At 34.8% G+C, this 23,606-nt stretch overlaps 1 protein-coding gene across 3 annotated transcripts in view; it reads left to right on the top strand.

The window, feature by feature from the left end:
* Positions 1–17,564, top strand: part of LOC106458682 (uncharacterized serine-rich protein C215.13-like) — a 47,518-nt gene extending 29,954 nt beyond the window's left edge. The window contains exons 2-3 of one of the 3 annotated variants that reach the window (XM_022384946.1): positions 4,151–4,251; positions 8,099–17,564. In XM_022384946.1, coding sequence (XP_022240654.1) covers positions 8,132–9,367 — 1,236 coding nt within the window. In that variant the 5' untranslated portion in view covers positions 4,151–4,251; positions 8,099–8,131 and the 3' untranslated portion in view covers positions 9,368–17,564. Of the gene's footprint in view, positions 1–4,150; positions 4,252–8,076 lie in introns of all 3 variants that reach the window. The other 2 variants (XM_022384947.1, XM_013918213.2) reach the window with 2 other exon arrangements.
* Positions 17,565–23,606: the final 6,042 nt, after the last annotated feature.

Here is a 23,606-nt window from a genome sequence, read left to right as displayed (position 1 = left end):
TTCATCTGCCTCTTGAACTTTTATTGTTACTTATCGTTAGTGCAAGCCAATTCACCTGCCTCTTTAAACGTTTATTGTTACTTATCGTTAGTGCAAGCCAATTCACCTGCCTTTTTAAACGTTTATTGTTACTTATCGTTAGTGGAAAAAGGCAGGTGAATTGGCTTGCACTAATGATAAGTAACAATAAAAGTTTAAAGAAGGCAGGTGAATTGGCTTGCTATAAACGTTAAAAACTTTTTCAAACACCTTAGTATGCAGAATTTAAGATTTACGTGTACGATTGTAGGAACTGTTTTTTTAATTTGATAAACATTTATCTGTAATTTTGTTATAAGATCTACATGGTAGTGGAGAATTCTGCTATTTGGCGGAAAGTTTCGATAAACACATTTTTATTTTCAGTTTGTTTTGTTTCGGATATTCGCACAAAGGGCTATCAGTGCTAGTCATACCTAATTCTGAACTGTTTGTTTGTAATTAAGCACAAAGCTACACAATGGGCTATCTGTGCTCGGCCCACCAAGGGTATCGAAACCCGGATTCTAGCGTTGTAAGTCCGCAGACATGCCACTGGGGGGCGAACTGGTTGATTGCAGCTAGCCAACAGCACACACTGGAACGCTTGGGCTACTTTAATCGAATAATGAGATTTGACCGTCACTTTTATAACGCACCCACGGTCCCAAACTGCGGAAAGTGATTTCACGGTAACGGGACGCGAACCATGTATTCGCTGATCTGCAGTCCGGTACGTTAACACCAAGTCAGGCTGGTTCAGTTTTTATGTACGATAGTTTGTAGTGCCTTTGATGGGCTTTTAATTACCTTTGAGCTGTATTCAATTGATTGTTTCACGAGTTTTATATTTCTGTACACAAGGGCTTCTCTAGAAAATTCAAATTATCTTTGCGCTAATTCCGGTAACAGATGTGATATAAAAACGGTTTTGATATTTTCTCCTAACTTTGATAACACAGCACCGGAAAAGTGTAGACGCAGAGCTAATGTGTTGTTTGTTTCTATTAATATTCATGCACGGAATTAAACATGTACAGTGTATGTTAGAGGCAGATATTGAATATAGGCAGTTTCTATTTTTAAGAGCGCTACATCACTGATACTTGCAGTAGAAAGTATCATGCTTTGTGCAGATTCAGTCTGAAAACTTAATTCAGCGTTTCCCAAACTTTTGTCATCCACGCCCCCTTTAAAAAATATGGTTTATTGCTCCCCCCTCTTTTCTTTAAATGATTGAAAATGTGAGTTATGTGACGAGATATAATTCTATGGATACACATTAAAATATTACACGTCTTGTAGTAATTACTTGTAATTACTTCTCATTAACGAAAAATACCCCCCCCCCCGAGATATCATACACACTGGGGGCACACTTTGGGGAAACACAGGCTTAATTGATCATGTTGTTTCACCCAATGGTGTTAGTGACGACCACCAACCTCTTATCGTTGGAGCTCGATATAAGATCACTATATTTTGATTAATAATATCGAGATGCATTCAGTATTTTCTTAAATTCCTGTTTGTATTGTTGTACCTGTTATAGACATTCGGAAATCTATTCTAGGGCCATAGGCTATATGGCGGATATCAATCAACCACTGGCTGGATATCATCTGGGTAGTTTATGTGGTGGGGTGGTGTTCATCTTCTTAGATGTCTACTGTTGGTGTAGTTACTCCAAGCAAGCGGAGAAATTGTTTGATTGTCGAGTTTTATCTGACTGAACAATGGTGTAGTTACTCCAAGCAAGCGGAGAAATTGTTTGATTGTCGAGTTTTATCTGACTGAACAATGGTGTAGTTACTCCAAGCAAGCGGAGAAATTGTTTGATTGTCGAGTTTTATCTGACTGAACAATGGTGTAGTTACTCCAAGCAAGCGGAGAAATTGTTTGATTGTCGAGTTTTATCTGATTGAACAAGTTGTGAATCTATAGGTCTGTTGATTGGGTAAAAAGAGTAGATAAGTACAATTCAAGAAATCTGATATCATAAGAGCTTTCGTAAAAGGTTCTTCTTCAGGAGCGAATTAGGAACCGTTCTTTGGTGGTGTGGTTGGAGTTCTTAGTGAAATTTCTTTAAAATATGTCGTTTTTTTTTTACGTATTCCTCCATATTTGCTAGGAATGGATGGTAATTTTAAACATGTGAATAACACAAGACGTTGTTTAGAAAGCTAAAAATGGACATAGTTACTTTCTCTTATTCTCGCGCGAGCCCCGGGTGACTCAGCGGTAAGACGAGGGCTTATGAACCGGGTTTCGATACCGGCAGTGAGAAGAGCACAATTAGACAACTGTGTGTAGCTTTGCGCTTAACAACAAACAAACTTCCCCTCGCATGATTTATAAAACTTGTAAAGCGTAAATAAATTAACAAACTACTTTAGTTCTTACAATTCCAGTGGCGAACTTTCGGGTCAAAGTTGTAATTTTTCAATATTTCAATTTTATAAAAACTGATATGGGGGATAGAGTAACTGTTGAACTGTTTTATAATCTTCGCCGGAATATAAGATATATTTGCTTTAGTGACATGATCGAATAGGATACTTCTCATCTAGTTTAAGCATACTATACGAAATAAAATACATCAAAAATATCATCCGATTAATTCTAGAAAGGTTCAAAATATCTATATGAAACAGAAACGCAGTCCTAACTTCGATAACTAATGTATCGTATGATTTAACAAAATATAGGATAAAATATCTATTAGGTTATAGATTATAAATTTATTTTATTATAGACTGGATTAATATTAGAATTATTATAATTAAATCTAATTCATTTAATTATCAAAGTTTTTGTGACACACATAATAAAGAGTTTATTAGAGCCAGTTCATAATGAGGAAAATGTTGACTGTTATTATATGTAAAATGCAAGTTGTTGTTTTTAGCAAACTGAGATACTGCTAAGACTGAAATTCTCAGTGAGAAAGAAAATAAACTTTTCTCCGAAAGATTACTTAATAAAACGACATTGAAATTTTTTTATTCAAACTGAAAAATATGAAAAATTGAACGTTAATAAAACGACATTGAAATTTCTTTATTCAAACTGAAAAATATGAAAAATTGAACGTTAATAAAACGACATTGAAATTTCTTTATTCAAACTGAAAAATATGAAAAATTGAACGTTAATAAAACGACATTGAAATTTCTTTATTCAAACTGAAAAATATGAAAAATTGAACGTATGGGATTGCAATTAAAGTTTATTTTTTTGTTAGGTTGAGTTAAAGTAAATAATATATGTATAGTAGGGTTTAACAAAATATAGAAAAAGTAGATATTGGTTCTGAATTATAAATAAATGTTGTGCTTCGTTAATCTGCTTCACACCATACCAGTTGTTGTTCATAAAAATTGACGATACAGTATATATATGCATAGTGCCTAAATATTACTGTGTCTATTGTATTCCATTCGGCGTGATGAACCCTGATATTGGTTAAAAGGCCTCGTCGGCAGTATATATGACAGATTATAACATATTCCTTTTAGCCTTCGCTCATGGGTTCTTAAAATTGTGGTAACTTCATGAGTTGTTTTGCCTAGCTAATCTTAGGTTGAATGTTGATGTGAATGCACTGAATCACAATGGTTGTTAACACTACCAACAGAGTTAGGCCCTTCAGAGACTTCGACAGAACTGATCTCTGAAATCAGGCAAACAGTTCTTGTACTACCTCTTAATATTAATTCAGGAATGATACAATATTTTATATTTACAAACTAACATTTATTTCATTACTGTCAAAGCAACATCGTAATGTATGAACATATCAAATTACTGTATTTCATATAAAAGTGCAATATACCGTTCACTACTTTTTGTTTGTTCATTCCATACATTGCCTGTAAAATCGCCGTGCCCCTGTTGGCTCAGTGATAAGTTTGCAGGCTTATAAAGGTAAAAATCGTATTTTAATACTGCGGTGAGCGAAGCACGGTTAGATTTGCTTAACACGTTAACCAACTAAACCAGAAGGTTAAGCTCTTAGATTCAAGCAACTTTTCCTACATTTTAAGACGTTTCAGAAATGTGTTCATCCTTAAACATCATACGTTTGTTGCTCCTATTCAAACAAAACGCAAACATTTTTATTATCTTCTAGCTTATTCTTGGAGATTGACGAAAGATGGATATGGTTTTGACGAAAGCCTACCATGTTGAAATAACTGTGACGCATTCTTCGTCTCATTGCTTTCATCAGCAGTAAGTATAGTGTCGGTTTGAAGCTGTCAGTAGCAATAAACTAAGGTTTTATACGCCGAGAATTAGCTCTAACTGTATGTCGTTAAACGTCTCACCATTTCAAACGCACACAAAAAGCTGAAATACTGCTTAACTAAATTACAACGAACAGATTCTAAGATGGCGTTTCTTGGCACTTCAAGAACCACATTAAACGTTCCGAGAATCATTTCACTAGTTACACAGATATAAAAGCCCCTTTTCTTATCACCAGTTGATATGGATGAATTATATTTTAACATCACTACGTATATTATTTTCGCCATAATGTTTTACCCAGAAGTGACAATTTTCCATAACCAGCTCCATTGTTTGTACTACAACATCTTGGAATTACCGTCAACCCTTGCAGCACATGCTACACCTCAAAGTTAATCAAAACGTGTGAACCGAAAAAACAACAAGAAAAAACAAAACGAATGTCTGACTTTTCTTAAATAATATTTTGCTTGAATGCTATGACATTACAATAAGCGGGTCAAGGCTTTTATTAACCTGCGTAGTTAAAGGTCATCGGGGATTGAATATGCAAATTGTTACTATAGGTCGTGAACAGCGCCCTCTGTACGCTTTTTTGTGTTTTTCGTGCATTAACTTATAAGGTTGATAGGTGATTAATTTGCTAACGTATGAGCCCTTCAATGATAAAAACTGTGATATGTTTAATTGCGTTACACGTGAACAGTTACAAAATGTAGACTTGTTGACACACGAGGTAAACTGTAGTGGGTAAATATGTTTATAAGGTATAGATACAACAGCGTTTGACAATGTGCGTTTCTGGTAGATTCTTTTGGGAGTTCATACTTTTTACGAGAAAGCACGTGTAAGGTCGTCGCTGCAAAGTTCGGTATAGTGGCAAAGCTCTTAGTTCGTCTTATTTTTCTATTCAAGATTTTTTTCAGGGGATACACATGCAGTGTGTATGTGTATATATATATATCGTTATTTTCCGGTACCTTTAGCTTAAACACATTCATGCACGAGGAATGACACTTTGCTAGTTTAGGCCTCTTCTTTTCGAGATAGAGAGGGTTGAAGTTCATTTTAAGATTGTGCAACATGTGATATGACATGCAGTATATACATGACGATCTCGTCCACTAAGATGCAACTCTTCTGTTCAAACGGTTCGACTACACTATAAGTGTGAATCTTGAAAATTCCATAAATGGGAAATTGTTGAGGGGGGGTGAAGACTGTTGGGGGGGGATTGAACCTAACGCTTTTCTTATCCCTAATTGCAGATCTCTACTTAACATACTAAGATCATCACAATAAACCTCCAATTAGATACAGGAAGAAACCCAAGTCGGTCTATGCTGTGTATGTTCTTTTAAATTTATACACAATGAAGCGCCTGTCTTTTCAGTTCTTGAATTCTATTCCAAAACTAAAAACAAAAATCGGTAATTTCATTTGAGGACACGTTCTACTTATAATTTTCTGTATTTTTTTTTATTGTTGATCCACACAAAGCCACACTTCAGTAATCTTTCTGCGACATATACAACGAATACGTTTGTTTGTAGTTAAGCACAAAGCTGCAGAATGGGCTATCTGTGCTCTGCCCACCACGGATATCGAAACTCGGTTTCTAGCGTTGTAAGTCAGCAGACATGCCGCTGTGCCACTGGGGTGGGGACATTTATACGATGGTTTATGTACCTATTGAAAATGAAGTGACATTATTTTACAACATATGGTATTAGCTTTGAACACCATATTTAGATACTCCGTTTACGGTATTCTCTCCTAAATAACCTGTATTACACTATAGTTTCTTCCAAGTGAATGTTATTGTACAATGAATGAGCGTTATAGCGATCTGGCATGGCGTGGCGATTAGGGCGCTCGACTTGCAATCTTTGGGTTCGAATTCCTTCACCAAGCATGCTCGCCCGTTCAGTCTTGGGGTTGTTATAATGTGACGGTCAATCCCATTATTCGATTAGAATAGCTCAAGAATTGGCTGTGGATGGTGTTGACCAGCTGCCTTTCCATTAGTCTATCATTTCTAAATTAGGGACGGCTAGCCCAGATACCCTTCGAGTAACTTTGCACGAAATTCAACAAATTAACAACGTCAAATCTGGCCATGCGAAAGTCATCGTCGAAACGTGAATTTGATTAAAACGCTTAATAATTCATGATTGTCAGTAGTGATATTCGATACTTTTGGTCTAACAGGAATGTTGTATTCCTGGATATTCTGTAGGCTATACGTGACACCGGTATTCAAACCCCCTAGTCTGATATTATGTTATCCTTCTTTAACTTCAACAGATATCTAATTTTATTTCTCTTGTCGAAGTGAGATCCTTATTCAGTTTATTTTAAGTTTAGTATTGCTATGAACTTTCTTGCGTATTTCACTACCTTGTTTCGTATATCAGTTTTGTGATAATTAGTTCACTGTTTTCACTAAGACATGTGATAGCTTCACATTCTTCTTTCGTTAACTTGTACGACTTTTTCACAAAAATATACCTGTTTAGGTTTGATAAAGTTATACTAGTTGTATTTGTTTTAACATTCTCAGAGATTTCATCTGTATATAGCGAAACAGGATTTACTTTCAAATCCCTCAATAACAATTCGAAGGTGGAGAAACAAGTATGAAATCGTATTTCACTAAATCCACTTTATATATCTTAAATGAAATATTTTCTACTTTTCTGAAGTATTGCGATGTCAATGTACAGTCATTTTCATTACACTCATAATGAACAAGAACCTCAGACAGAATAGTATCATTTAGAAATTGTTCAGAAATAGCTATTACAGTATAGTATTCTCACTAAACCAACAAAGCTTTAACACAGTACAATATTCTCACTAAACCAACAAAGCTTTAGCACAGTACAATATTCTCACTAAACCAACAAAGCTTTAGCACAGTACAATATTCTCACTAAACCAACAAAGCTTTAGCTTCACCAATCGATTTCCTTCAGCTACGTTTAACCTTTCTTTCTTATTTTAGTAGTAGCATGTATACTACTCTAATTTTAGTAGTGCAGACTGGCTCTCAATTGGTCAAGTGCTGCACGTGACACTACTGTTTTTTTTGTTTTTTACTTATGCATATAAGTGATCTTGTACGTTTAGTTCTTACAAGCAAGTCAAATTTGTATTTTTTCGAGTTCATTGTAAGTTGAAACTATAATGCATATTTTATATGAAGAACTATTTTATCTAACAGTCTATTGATTGTTAGGAAAAAAAGGCATTCATTATAACCTAGATTTTTTTTTCTTTTTGGAAATTGGATCGTAGAGCTAAAGCCTATAATCACTTTTAATATTGTGGTTAGTTTTGTAATAGTTAAAAATAGTGAAGTTTCAGTTTACGTTTTTTTATTAATATCTGTTATGGGTAACTTATAAATAGCGTTTGGTTAAAATTATAATCAAATGTCATGTTATCTTTAACTATATATGTATAAGCTAATGATGGACAATACTGAATATTCCACACTCCACTCTATGATTGCTGGGTTTTCTATAGCTCATTGTTCATATCTTAAAACTAGCATTTGGTCTTTATATTTGCACAAACAGGAGACAGAAACGTTCTTTTATTTCTTTGATATTAAACACTATACGCTTAGCATGTTTAACATAAGCCTTTCCAGTTTTCCTGGGTGATATTATCTTTAAATACACCATTTGTAAACAGAGATTTAATAAAGAAAGAAATGAATTCTTATTGAACGTTTCGTATGCATTTTTTTTCATAAATGATCATGAATTAGGATAGATAAAATAAAATAATTAAATGTAGTTGTTTTTTCTGTCTTCTGTAGAAAACCCAGACGCTCGATGTAGATGTAGATACCATGTTGTGTGATTCCCAAGCCCGCGGTGTCAAACGGAAGTATGAAGACGACAAAGAGTGTGAAACGCCCACCTCACTCTATTTCACCCAGCGTCAGTCAGTGTTTAATATCAGTGTTTGTAAACTCAACAGACTTCGACAGACTCTTAGTCTGAGACGGTCCGTTCTCATCTATAATACTCTGCGGAAAATCCAAAGAGAATGTGAACAGGAAGGGATAAAAATGAACTATGCTCCTAATAGTCACTTGTTCTTGGCACCTCTAAACCCGCAGGTCATGACCCTTGACCCACCACCCGTTCCGAGCCAAACTACGTTTGAAGGGTATTCGGGGAACACATTCAACTCTGTCGGGGACTCCAAACCCATCCAAAGATGCCTTTCTGACACAGAGCAGCCTAACCCTGATGCTGTTAGTAGTTACCCATTGAAATCCCTGCTAAATGCTTACCAGTATAAGCCATCATCTCAGACGGAAGACCAACTTAATCATAAGTCACAGACTAGCTCCATAGAAAATAGCTATGTTTCTAAGTCGTGTACTTTAGCGGAAGGAGTCTACAAGCAGAGTAGTGACGAACTGAGTGAAGAATACGACAGATACCTGATGGAGTTCGACTCTGCATCCGGAAGAATAACCCCTTTTGTAAAGACAGCGTGCGATCGTCTTGATTCCGGTGCCTTATGGAATGACGACAGCGACAGACTGACTAGCTTGAACTGGAGCTCAGTATTAAACTTCAGTTCCTTATCAACCAGTACAGCCACTAGTGTTTTACCACCAGAACCAGCGTTTGATTCCTCCGAGGACTGTCAGTTTGCTGAAAGAAACAGAGGCAGCTCTACAACTGACAGCGTGGCTGAAACTGTACGAACACCTAGCGAATCATCCAGTACCCCGGAGACGTCCTTACATATGCTCCTCCCTGCTACAAGCAGCCCTACGTCAGAACTGCCAACTCTGAACTTCCGTTACTCAACTCCTTCTTCAAGCCCAACCCCCGGAGCCACGTCCAGCTCTAGTTCTGGGGATGAAATATTTGGTGATATAGATATGGCACTTTACGACTTTGATCTGTACTCCCCCTTGTCTCCTCCCAATGTCAAATTGGCCCCGGTCAGTGCTGAAGAACTTATGACGTCCCTCACGGAAAACGGTCAGCCTTGCCCTGTGTCCAGTTATTTGAAAGAAAAATTAAGTGAGGAAGAGGAACAAACTACTCCAGTTGAGTCATGACTGAATGTCCATTTTCATGTTTGGAATGTAACAAGTTTTATGTTCGTTATCAGCACTCGATTTTAAGAGCTTAATGACACTTAATTGAAAGAGCCTAAAACATTGATAGTGAAAAAAAAAAGAAGATATAAGTGCTTTATACGTTGGCTTTCTTTAAATTACAAATAATATTTAAACTCAGAACAAAGTTCCTGATGTTCCCAAATATTAGACAACCGTTGTGTTTGAAGGTTGTTATCGGCAAAGATATATTTATATACCAATTACTATATACATGTGCGATTTTCACACAAAGGTTTCGTAATAATTTAATAATCACTAAACAACGATCCCGTATAGAGAGAAAGAGGTACAAGGGACCAAATTTAAAAATTCTGCTTCATGCCGAAAAAATTCTTTTCTACTGAACCCCAGTTATGGATCAAATACTATCACCTCGACTTATAGTACCTTGGAACATCAGTCGTCGAGTGTTCATTCTGTCAATGTTTATTTGTCCTCATGTTTTTGGTACAAAAGGAAAAAAACAACTGTAATTAATTATGTAAATAATTAAGCATTACTCTGTCCCACGACAACTTGAATAATAATTATACTTAGCTATCTATGAAACTTTATTTAAACATTACTGTGGAAAACATTTTTTTTTTTATTGACAGTGTATTGAGTCGTGTGTTTGCTGCTGTTTAGTTACTTAGCATTTCTCGGAAACAAAGGTATTGAAATTAACTTTTTATATGCGAAAGGCAGATCTTTTCAGAAAAGTTTCCGATACTTCTTTCTTACTCAGCTAAGGGCAGAAAGTTGTGTATTAATGTTTTATGTACAGTGAAAGGTTACAGTGGGTAAAATGATGTTAAAATAAGTTCAGTTGGTAAGCCAAGATCGCTAGAAAGTTTTGTTTCAAACAGCCACTCGTCTAGTTTTTAAAGATAATAGAAAACCGAAAGAAGTATGACTACTTTTTTTCTGTATCATGATAAATTCGTAACGTCTGCTTCTGTACGAAAGCAAGAAAACTATTTCCAAACTGAACAAATTGAATAAGGAGATCTGCTCAGCATTAATCACACCGTGTATATATTCAGCCAAAGAATAACGTCGAGGAGTTAAATGTAACACTTCAGCTAAGACTACTTTTCCTTGTTTTAGAATGTACATAGAGCTACTTTAATGTAAGGAAACATACCACAGTCGGCATATTTATACAAATATTAAAAAATGAAAAGAAGTAATGTTCTATATTGACCAACTTGTACGATGAATAGCCATCGGCGAGTAGGGTCTTTGGAGAGTGAACTTGATATGTTTGTACATAAAATATCTGCGTAAGTCATTAATAACATAATATATACATCGTTATTTTACAGTTTATTATATATGTATGTATGTATGTGTCACCAAACATCAGTATATTGTAACAGTAAGTGATGTCCATGGAGCAGTCATGAATTTCATGATAGGGTGAAAATCCTAAATCATATATAAAGTCACAAGTATTTTTCCAAATATTGACTGCTATTTTGCATATCTTTATACAAGACGCTTGATTGTTGAAAGGTTTATTGAAGTTATTCCCTACCAGTTTTAAAGAAAGTTTTTCAGAGATGTAAAGATAACCGTCTAAAGTTAATGTTCTTTGTTTTGAATATAATAATGTTGTTATTATATGTTAGTTATATTCTAACATGTAAGTCAGAATGAATAATTACATGTAAATCAGAATAAGTTTTCAAAGTAAATTATTAAGTTCGTAAATCCTTCGGGAAATACGATATGAATTCACGATATGAAATCAATAGCATTTGGAGGACTGGTATTTGAAAGCAGCTTATCTAAGAAATGTTACCTACAAACTATGGGGACTGTCTCCTGTAAAGTTATAAAATGAGCAGTATGAAGAGCAAGTGACAATATTGCGGACTGTTATTCTTGCTATATTGCAGGTAGCTAGCTAGTTTTTGGATTTTATCCTGTAGGTAATGGTGTGGAAATTAACTGATGGTTAAAATACTGTATTGCAAAGAAATGATGTGAGGATTTTACATGTAATGTACATGATTTCAGCTTGTTATTTTGGGGACTGTCTCCTGTAAAGTTATAAAATGAGCAGTATGAAGAGCAAGTGACAATATTGCGGACTGTTATTCTTGCTATATTGCAGGTAGCTAGCTAGTTTTTGGATTTTATCCTGTAGGTAATGGTGTGGAAATTAACTGATGGTTGAAATACTGTATTGCAGTGAAATGAGGTGAGGATTTTACATGTAATGTACATGATTTCAGCTTGTTATTTTGGGGACTGTCTCCTGCGCTGTGTAGGTTTTCTCCTTTGTATTCCTGGAATGCAGAGCGCAGAATCACACGTGCAAGATAGAGACTGTCTCATGTAACATACAGCTGGAACAGTGTGTGTGTGTGTGGATGCTACCACGTGTACTGTACTGCAGATAGATAATATGGGGACTTTCATGTGCGAGTGGATGATATGTATTGTAACAAACAACAGGTATATGTTGTGGATATTATCACGTGTATTGTAGTGGAGTTCGTTAACGTGGGGATTTTTATATGCTGGCTAATAACCTGATTGGCTATCTCCTGTATTATTTTACTGGTGTTTAGTGTGCAGGTGATTGTGATGTACATTGTACTTCAGTTAGTAATTTTCAAGAAGGTAATGTAGAAATGGCCATCCATTATGAATGTTGTGTGGATTATATGAGGTGTATCTCCTCTACTGTAATTCTGGCATCTAGAGCGGATAGTGTTCTGCAAGAAGCTAATAGGAGAACTGGTTTCTTCAGGTAGGTAATGTGGAAGCCGTTTCCTGTACTCCATTACAGGTACGAACTGTCTCCTTCAAGTCGTCTCAAGTGTCGTATTGCTGGTAGCAGGTATCAAAATGTTTCACTTCAGTGTTGGAATGTGCCCCAATGGTGGGCGTAGAATTGGAGCACCAAACAGATTCATTATTGCTAGGGGACTGAGGCGGAGGATGCATTAAGGTTAAATTCGTTTTGCATTATCATCAGACAGTGAAAAGGTTAAGAGTTATTCTTAGATTTTTAGATTTTGTATTCTTGATTCTATTTTGTATTCCTATAACAAAATATTATAATAGTCAAATCAGTACTAGATTTGTGTCACCAATTGGTGAATTAAAGTATACAGTGTCCTGTGAACCATCGAACTGTTATTAACATTATGTCATCAAAGGCATATTACTTGCTTAATTTATGGTGTTAATTTAAATAGAGTGGTTAGGTCTGTAGTAGTTTCTGTAATTGTTTTTTTTTCTTCTCTTTTTTTGCGTTTTCCGAAGTAGCAAGATTCTCTAAAAACTAAAGCTGAAAATTGCTTTGTTTGCATCTCAGACTCTGATCTCATTGAAATTTAACTTTGTCAGAGACGAAACTGTTAATACGCTTCCCAGCCAGAGATTAAATATCAAACACTGTTTCTAAATGTTAAACACTGCTGTTATTTATCAACACCAGAGTTTAAATACACTGCTAAGTACCAAAGTCTGAGTCTAATACTGTTGAAAACGTTTCCATGACCGTTTCCAAGATAATGTTGTTAATTATAAAACAAATATTATAAGGTTATAACTGTTGTTTACACCTGACCATGACAATTTTTAACAAGTATTAAACTCTAAAGGTTCATGCTGTTCGTAGATATTCATATCCAAGGTAATGTTCTTATGTATCAAGTGCCAGAGTTTATAATATTAATAATTATCAAATGTTAAAAATTAATGTCAGTGATAACTTTTCGATAGTAAAGGCAATGTTAATAACTTATATTAATACCAGAAACGAATGTTACTGCTAGGTAGCCATGCCTAAGGTTAATAGCAGTGATAAGGCTCTGTATTATACTTGTACATGTTACTTGATCACACACTTAATACTTACGGACGAATCAATAGATTTTTGGTTATCCAAATTAATTTTAGAAGGACTTATAAGAAACTTCACTTGTTAATAAAACAGTATTTACTTATCATTATGCATTCAACTTGTACCTCATAATTCGGAAGACAAAAATCGCTGTACAAGCACTGATAGACATTTATATACTGCAGAATACGCTCAGTAAACGAAATTGTGAAAATTCGAGGCTTAAGTAACCACTTCACAGACCCTTGCAGAAAACTAAACTTATAACTTTAAAATCATTGGATACGTAGAAGTTCAGTATTGCGTTGGGTTAACAATTGTTTTTGATTGTCAACTTATTATCTACATTAAAAGTCCATGTCACTACACTAGAATAACTTCCTAAGTGAGTCAGATATGAGCATCGAGCTGAGAATCAGTTAACTCCTTTCAGTACAGAAATTAATAATCCGGTTTTTGATCTTACTTTACGTCACTTTTCTAATTTACTTTCACATTAATCACATCTTATATTTCTTTATTTCACTTAGTGCAAGAGTTTTGCAAACTGGGGTCCACTGGGAAGTGTCGGGACGGTGTGTTGGTGCTTAACAAAGAAAGAAAATACACAATACTGTTAAGGTATTCAGAATTTATAGATTCATTGGGCCGGGAGCTGCAGTGAGGATGTGGAAATTACTGGGAGGTTTTGTGCTGAGAAAGTTGGGGAACCCCTGATTTAGTGGACCGTTCTGCCATTTATTTTGTGTTATTTTTTAGTCTACTTTCTTTGTCGCTTTGGCAATTCTTTTTGTGACAATATCTTCAAATTTTCCTTATTCTATGTCCTGTAATAGCCTGATATTCCTCAGATCCTTCTTTATGGCAGATTGTGCGAGATTTTCTGACTGTGTGTTTTCTCGCAAGTACTTCTAATTTGATTCTCGGCAATTTCTTTCGAAAAATTCGAAAAAAGTGTTTTCAATTACTTCATTAAACACAGTGTGAATTATTCTCGTTGTTGGTGTGGGATACCATTTCAAAGCAGTCAGAAAGGTGTCCCACAGCTTAATTCTGGTCCTTGTGTGTTGTTGCATGCGTTTATTTATCATATTTTTGCCTACATAAAAAAATCGATTCACATATAAATAACACACACATACAGTGTACGGTCAAATCATCCTGAAAAGTACGGTTTGATTTAGTAGTATTTTGTTTTGTTTTTCCACAGAGAGAAGTGAGTTTTTATTTGGTTGGTGTCAAAATCACATTACCCTTGTTGTGAAAGTATAACATTTCCGATAAGATTATGGTTTATATTCCTTTACAGACAAGAGTGAAAATATTAGATTTTAAGATATCTTTACATAGCACAACAGCTGAACATTTTAAACTGATTGTATTTTGTTAAACTCACTGATTTTATTAGCAGATTTTAGAAGCACTGACTGACCACTCGGAACGATTTCTATTTTTCAACAGAATGCAAGTGTTTCTTGACACATTTTTTCCAAACAAACTGAGAAAATAGCATTCTATGAATGTAGAAAAGCTTTCCAACTTTAACAGTCAGTTTGTAATATTTTACATAATTTTGCTTATAAATCTATTAGTAACAATACTTGAAAGGTAAATATTTCAGTTAAAAAACAACAACAACAAACGAAAAACGTTTTATTTTCTTATTTTAGAAAAAGCCGATATACTAGAAAATCTATCTATTTGCATTTTACCATGTATTATAATAATTTAGTGTATGACGTTTTATTTATATACCTAAAGTAAATCCTAGGGTCGTCCCCAGGTGGCTTAGCGGTAATTCTGAATATTTTTAGGTTTGTTTTGAAGTTAAGCACAGAGCTACACAATGGGCTGTCTGTGCTCTGCCCATCACGGGTATCGACGAAACCCGGTTTCTAGCGCTGTAAGTTCGCAGAGATACCGCTGTGCCACTGGAGGGGGGAGGCTAAAGGTTTTAATGCTAAACATCTGATTTCGATACCCGCAGGGGGCACTTTACAGATAACTCTCTTGTGTAGCTTATCTCTTAACAAGGCAAGCCGTGGGATTTTTCTATCACAATGCATACATCAATAACTCGCAATCATTTTCATCAGTTTATTTAATTTTTTTGCTTTCCTGACGTGATTTGTTTACTGTTATACTCTTATTTGTTTTTGTTTTTTTCACGAATTAAATAAACCTAATATTTTAGCCTTTTTTTAACAATTAAGAAACTTACGGTAATTGTTCCGCTTGATATTATTATATTAGTTTCCTATTATAATATACAGTATTGTATTCTCGTGATTAGAGATGACTACAAAAAGGCAGTTGGTTGGGATGTTAATCGCAAAGTTATTTTCAAGTTTAATCTCCTTTCGTTTCTTCGTAAGTACCCTTTTTTAACACATAAAACTGCTTACATGTGAAATATAAATTAACTCTGTTAAGATTAACGATACTAAGTTTGGGATTTATTGTGTTTGGGACAACTTTTGATTCCGTAAAAATCCAGACGTAAATAATTCAAATATAGTTGTGAAACTTTAGTAGTTAGTCTGGGTGTAACGCAGTTAAGACGAAATATAGGGTGATTAAACAAATGCTATCCCACATATTTCTTATGGGAGGAATATAACACACTAACGATACAAATGTACATCACTGAAATAAAATACTTGGTTTGCAACAATGCCAGAACACACGAGAAAACTTCACTTGCAACAATGCCAGAACACACGAGAAAACTTCACTTGCAACAATGTCAGTTTTAAGCTTCCACTTTAGCGTATTATATTATTACCATAAAAAATCAGTGAGGTATCTCTTGTTGGATCACCCTGTACACACGAGAGATATGCATTATTTGGTTCGAAAATAACTAACAACTGATAGAAAATTACGTAACCTTTAACTGTTTTTTTTAAATAAAATGCCAATACCATTTTAATGAAGTTTAAGCCAAAGAAGCTACCACTGAGAAACTGTAGATGTCATTTCTATCAGGAGTTGTAGAATAATGAATGACTTAACTATAACCATCTTTACATATAGTTTTCACGATATTCACTGTGAACGTACAATTAGTGACACTGTGCCTGTTACTAATTACCAATACTGCTTGCACGAGCTCAAAACTTATTTTAAGAAAGTGAAATTTCCTTGATATTACCACCTTGGTAGAAGATAAATGTTTATTTGTATTCAGAAACATATACAGGATAGTCCAGAAAATGGTGTACCAATCTAAATTAGCGCTTTCTTTGTATATATTACCCTTGAGGGATCGAAAAACAGTGTCAAAACTGGTCCTTGTCTATATTGTTGGTGCTTCGCAGTCAAATCGCTCGGGCAATTCTGTACCTCACGACTTTTAACCATAGTTCGTTGCGAAACCCATGAATAGATTTTGCTCAATGCTAAAACGTCACATACTTAATACTCTGTTACTGGAAAAAGAGGAGAAACAAGAGTTACTTTTGGCATGTTACCCGAGAAATACTTTGCGTCATATATCCCACTATAGAAATATATTTAGGTTTAACGCATTACGACATATTGTTTTTAAACCACATTGTAAACACGCTTATTACTTTTTAGTTTAGGTTTAATTTTTAAACCTGGAGAGCTAAGCCGATTATTGCATAAAAGTAATATTTAATCGCCATTAAGATATTTGCTGATTGTTAAACAAAATTATGTGATTTTTGAAATCTTATGTTGATACAACTTACTTCTATCAAGAGAAGACTTGAAAACTTTCAGTATCTACAGATAAATAGTCATTTTCGTACAGCAATAAACTTCGTAACTTCCGTAGAGATGTTGGATTGATTTTCTCTTCGATGATTACTAGGCTTCTTTAATCTCCTGTGACGTATTTCTTTTGTGATTATTACGAAATGGTGTTGGAGCAATAAAGAAAGGTAAATCAATCCAAATTTTTGTTAGATGCGAAACGTTGACGTTTTGTATCTGAAAGGGTTAATGATTTAAGTAACTTTCAAGGTACTAAAGGGCGAAGAAGGAAAATGTGATGATATTCAGTAGATTATCTGTAAAAAGAAAAAAAGAGAGAGATATGTTTCTAGTAGTTAAGGACAAAGGTTGCGATTAGATTTGTGCAATGCAGTGTGATAAGGAATAATGAAAAAAAATATTTATTGTTGTTGAAGTAAAAGAAAGTCGAAATGATGCACATAGTTGAGAGAGTAAAATTGTATATTAATTTATATGTTCATACAGTATGTGGACGAACAACATCGTATTCTGTCCAAAATCTTCCAAATAAAACGTTTTACCGAATAATTGTGGTGTGTACCTGAGTTTGAATTATTATTTTGTATAAAAGCAAAGACATATGACATACTTCTGGTGTCAAAATATTGAAACACCTACAAGTTATATTATCGAGCTATTTACAAGTTATATGTCTAAAAACTACGTGAGAAACTACGTATGACTTACTTAAGATTATCTGAAGGGAATAATGCTTACTACCAGTCGATAAATACTGACTTAGACTCGTTGTTATTATCTGCATCTATCGACTGTAATTGGCTAGAGCGTTTCATCTGTCCATATGACTATATAGGATATATTACCCGTTGATCTAATTGAGGACTAAACTGTGGATATAACTAGGCAGGATTTGCTATTCTTCAAGAAAAACACTGGATCTGTCTCTTGTCTATAATATAGGATCTACAGTTTATTAAAATTATGAAGCTAATTACATGTCAGTTGCCCCCCAGCGGCGGACTTACAACGCTAGAAACCGGGTCTCGATACTCGTGGTGGGCAGAGCATAGACAGCCGATTGTGTAGCTTTGTGCTTAATTACAAAGAAACAAACATACTTGTCAGGCTTCATGATACTAGGAAAGTACGTAGGATAAGAAAATAACAACATCGATAAACAAATACTTTCAGAAGGAAAGATTTCGGGTTACTGAGTGTTATGATATTGTTGGTGAATGGATATGATCCACCACTTAACTACACAGGGCTTAAAACGTGTAAGTAGAACTAAATAGAGTGACTGGATTGTCGATAGGACAGTGAGAAAAGAACTGTGAATATATTTGTAGCTAGAATACGATATCGCTTGTCCATACGATTACACAGAGTATATTATCTACCACTAAAACAAGACAGAATAATTTATTCCTCAAGATAACAAAATACGGCCTACCAAATGTGAATATAATTGGACAGTGACTGGCTGTCGAAATTACCATACAGGCTTTAACAAAACATCAATGTATAATCAAATAGGGTTACCCAGTTTTCAGTATCACTATACACTATGTACCACATTCCAGTGTAACTTTATAGCATTTTAGCTGAAATACAAATATTTTGGTTTCAGATTTATATGTGTAATCTGACGATAATAACAAAAAGAGTCTATCTTTTATTGGTATAATGGCAGGGCTATTCTAGTTAATTCTATATTATTTGAATCGACATAGCTATAGATTATATTGCTGTTAGAGTTCTTGAAGTTACATTAAACATTTCAGAACAAAACCATTGAGGGTCTGCCATGGCCTGGTGGTTAGAGTACGCGGCCGGCAGATCACGGTTTCGAATCCCGTCGTTGGCACTTCCCTCTAGTCTATCACTTATAAATTAAATATAGCTAGCGAAGATAACCCACAAAATTCAACAAACAAAGCCATTAAAGCTATACGTTTAAAACAGAGAATATAAATGTGAAAGATCAACCAGTAAGTTAAATTTCAGCTTGTAAAATATTCCGTATCATAAGCGTTATCACACTACCTTAAGGTTGGTAAAACGGGCCGTGTCTTAAGTGTGACTATAAGAATGCAAGTTCAATAAACTGCACTGACTATTAGTGTTTATAATAGCAACGTAAAATTAGCTCAATACTAACATCTTAGCTGTTATCATTCTCATACAATGTTTAGAAACTGGATTGCGTTTAAGCTGTATTACACTACTAAAAAGTTAGTAAGCAAGCTACGCTGTAGTTTAGCTGTCATCATATCCGTTTAAAATTAATAAACTACGCTTAGTTTAGCTGTTATCATATAGGTTATCATTTTAGCTATTATCACAGTCCTAAAGTTAGTAAGTTACACTGTATCTACGCTATTATCACAGTCCTTAAGTTAGTAAGCTACAATGTATCTCCGCTATTATCAGTCCTAAAGTTAGTAAGCTACACTGTATCTACGCTATTATCACAGTCCTTAAGTTAGTAAGCTACAATGTATCTCCGCTATAATCAGTCCTAAAGTTAGTAAGCTACACCGTATCTACGCTATTATCACACTCTTAAAGTTAATAAGCTACAATGTATCGTAACTATTATCACAGTCCTAAAGTTAGTAAGTTACACCGTATCTACGCTATTATCACACTCTTAAAGTTAATAAGCTACGTTGTATCGTAGCTATTATCACACTCCTAAAGTTAATAAGTTACACTGTATTTTCGCTATTATCACAGTGCTAATGTTAGTAAGTTACCCTGTATTTCCGCTATTATAACGCTCCTATAGTTCGTTAGCTACACTGTATCTTGGTTATTATGCCACTCCTGTAAAGTTAGTAAGCTACAGTGTATCTTGGCTATTATAACACTCCTAAATTAGTAAGCTACAGTGTATCTTGGCTATTATAACACTCCTAAATTAGTAAGCTACAGTGTATCTTGGCTATTATAACACTCCTAAATTAGTAAGCTACAGTGTATCTTGGCTATTATAACCCTCCTAAATTAGTAAGCTACAGTGTATCTTAGCTGTTTGCATACTTCTGTGAAAGTAATAAGCTACACTGTGTATTATTAGCTGTTTTATACGTTTATTTTACTGAGGTACAATGATGTCCAATAGATGTTTAAAGTATTCGCAAGGACCCAGATTCCAGATATGTACTAAAGAGAATAATTTCAAATTCAGACAGCAAAGGAAAAAGACTAAAAATGAAGTTTACAAAATAAACAAAACTTTATTTGTAAGAATTCTACAAATTTTTAATTACCAGACTGGCTAGCTTCTTAGTTATTTGAGTTCAAACTGGGTGATGGGGTTGGAAAAACTCAGAACAGGACCAAATCAGAAATAATGACGTCATACCGCACTTTCCAAATTAGACAAAGTGCGACATACCATGATTCCAAGCTGTATACGTCACCACATATTCCAATTTTGTAACTGTTTCTGTGTCAGCCCTTGAGGAGTTACAAGGCTAAATGATACAAGTTTTAAGTTGCCGTTGTATTTCACTATTATGTAAGTAAAAGTATTAACACGTGTTTATGATCTTTCAACATCCAATTGAAGAGAACATCTTGAAGAAAACTTCCCGAATATATCTTAATAAAGTTATATTTTATACTAGTTATGGAAGGTTGAAATTGTTGGATGTTCTAGCTATGACAATTCCTCCTTTCTTCTCCGGTGGTCTTCCGAGCTCGAATATTATTTATGAACACTTACTGCCGAATTAAGGAGTTCATTACAGGTCGTAAGATGCTATAAAAAGTTTCCTCAGGCGACATGCAAGACATCATGACATCTATACAAAAACTGCAAAGGGTTAACATCAAACCTAAAGCAGCCTGTAAAAATAGAACAAAAGTCACTCAGACAGAGAAACCGCCACCATACAATGTTTTAATTTTTTTTTTTGCATTAATCATCCTAAAATATACACCAAACAATTCTTTACCTTCAAAAATGTATTTCTTGGTGCCAAGATCCTCTTTCTATCTCAATCTCTTCTCGAATTTTGTCCAAATTTTCTACCATTATAACGAAAGTGGTTGACATTCTGTTTGATCTTCACATCTGAGTTACATTCACCCAAAATTAACCAAATGGGCTTGGTGTTATTAAACCTTGGTACTAAGTTAGATCAAAATCAGATTAAAGCTTTTCCAGTTATACTCTACACATACACAGGAATAAAAACAATAAGATGAAAATCGTATGTGAAATATATCAAAATCACAATACAAATTGGAAAATCAACAGAATCAAAATTAAATGACAATAATTATAACAGCCAACCAAACACGCTATGAAAAAACTTAAAAAATACTAAACAAAACGTATTAATAAAATAAAGCAGATCTTTAACCAATTATAAAAAAAAACAAAAAAAATGAATAAATTAAAAGTGCAAAAAAAAAGAAAAAAGAACCATACAAATAAAATTAAAAACACGGTTTACATAAAAATGAAGAATACGTACGATATTTACAAATGCTGACCTCTGGAAGGGGTTTAGATGTTTTCCCTGGATGTGGTCATCGACTAGGTTCCATCTCCAAGTAACGTTTTCTTCTCTTCCGTCACACGTGTCAAACAAGCTAATATATAATGAACAATAGTCAGTTTGTAAGGCAGAAAATTGAACAACGCATCATAGATGATATTACTTTTGTATCGGCGACTGGTTGGACCGAAATTTGTTGAGTGGTTCATAGAAGTGCAATAGACAGTCAGGCAGTTTATAAGACTCGGGAAGGTAAGGAATTCAGTAGGTTGGAGGCACAACTATGTGGACGTTTTAGAAAAATGTTGGGCATAGGTGTAAGCACCCATATTGTTCATTGGGTGCTGAAGCAGTACCTTTAGATGTACAACCTAGAAGGCTTTGTAAGGTCAGCATCTAAGACCACTGTGCTTTATATTGTGAACATGTTGGTCTTGTAACACTTTTTCTAGCTCTGGCCAGCTGCTATTTCAGGAATGAAGTGTCTGGTTGCTTCAGTAAAGCCAGAGTCCACTGAAGAATAAAGACTGGTTCCATATATCTGTTGAATGAAACAGCCCCTATACCAGGAGTCAAACAACATTCAAACTCCATCTCTCTTCCCAACGCAAGATATATATATAATCTGAACACATAGATATCTGGATTCACAAATAAGTCCATAAATATAGTCGTGTAGTCCAAATAGAAATCATGCTATAACACTACAACTGAATGCATTTAACACGATTAGCCTGAACATTTGTACTCTTATCACATTTGTGTACACACACATATATATAATGGTTCACTATATAATGGAAAACACTCTTATGTAGTACGTATCCATCATCACACATTAGCCAAGCATCATCACATATTAACCAACATGTACTTCCAGTACATGACGTGACTGTACAGTGGCCTAGCTTCCATGGCAACCGACGTCACATTAATTACGCTCTCTACATGTTAACTCCCAAGGCGCTACATAAAGAGTTAGACATATACCAACTCAAACAATATCACGAGAGTAAAAGTAATAGCAGATAGAAATGAATAGAGATGGCTTATTCTGCTCCAAGTTCCATCTATATCACATTTCTTGTCGTCGACTGCAAAATACATGCATATACACACAGTTCAACATAGTAAGCACACAAGAGATTACTTTTGCGAACATAACATAGCAGTCAGCCAGAACTGCCATATTTATCAATGTAGTACTGTATCCAGTAGTCGTGACAAATCCAAGACATCAGATAAAGATTAAATATAACTCAGACAAAAATTTAGCAAAATGATACAAATTTTGCCTGTGTTATGCAGCCTAATTTAATTTTCTATAATGCTGTGTTAGATTTCTTAGTTTGTTTAAGTTAAGCACAAAGCTACACAGTGGGCTCTCTGTGCTCTCCCCGCCACGGGTATCGGAACCTGATTTATAGCGTTGTAAGTCCGCAGACATACCGCTGAACCACTAGGGGGCACTGTGTTAGAACACAACTCTTAATGCATTTCAGGAAGAATAGCATACACCAACCAGACTATCAAGCACAATCTTGAAGTGAATGAAAAGTTGTGTTAGTTTATGGAAATTTATACCAACAAATGTTTAGGCAACATTCACAACAAAACTTATCCTGTGTGCTCAGAAAGCAAGGACTGCAAAGCTCTCTAAGCATATTGGTTTGCCAGAATCTCCAGTCATCATCAACAGCCGAACCAGTTATCAGTTCCTTAGGATTTGATTTAACTACTTTATCTGTCCTAGCTCTGTATCTAGCGAAGTTCATATAGTTTGCTCCACAGAAATTCTGCTACAACTCAGCTATATACACGGTGATTATAAAGAAAGTTTCACAGTTCATCACATCTCAGAAACAGCACGGCATAGAGAGGTGAATTTTCACAGGGTTATTAAGGGTATCATGCAAATACCATAGTTGTCACATGTTACCACCAGGAGCGCCACTACGACCTACTGTCTGATCAATCACAACAAGTTTTCAAAATGTACTCCTTCAGTGTCAAACATGTGTTGCATCTGTGTTACAGTGGACACAAATTGTGAAGGTTAATCCTTCTTTTATTTGGTAGTAGAGTAGCCCAAGAG

Source organism: Limulus polyphemus, unplaced genomic scaffold (genome assembly GCF_000517525.1).
Source record: "Limulus polyphemus unplaced genomic scaffold, Limulus_polyphemus-2.1.2 Scaffold500, whole genome shotgun sequence".
In the NCBI taxonomy this organism is placed as follows: domain Eukaryota; kingdom Metazoa; phylum Arthropoda; class Merostomata; order Xiphosura; family Limulidae; genus Limulus; species Limulus polyphemus.
Note: the sequence above shows the minus strand (reverse complement) of the source record. Positions and strands in the feature narration are given on the sequence as shown.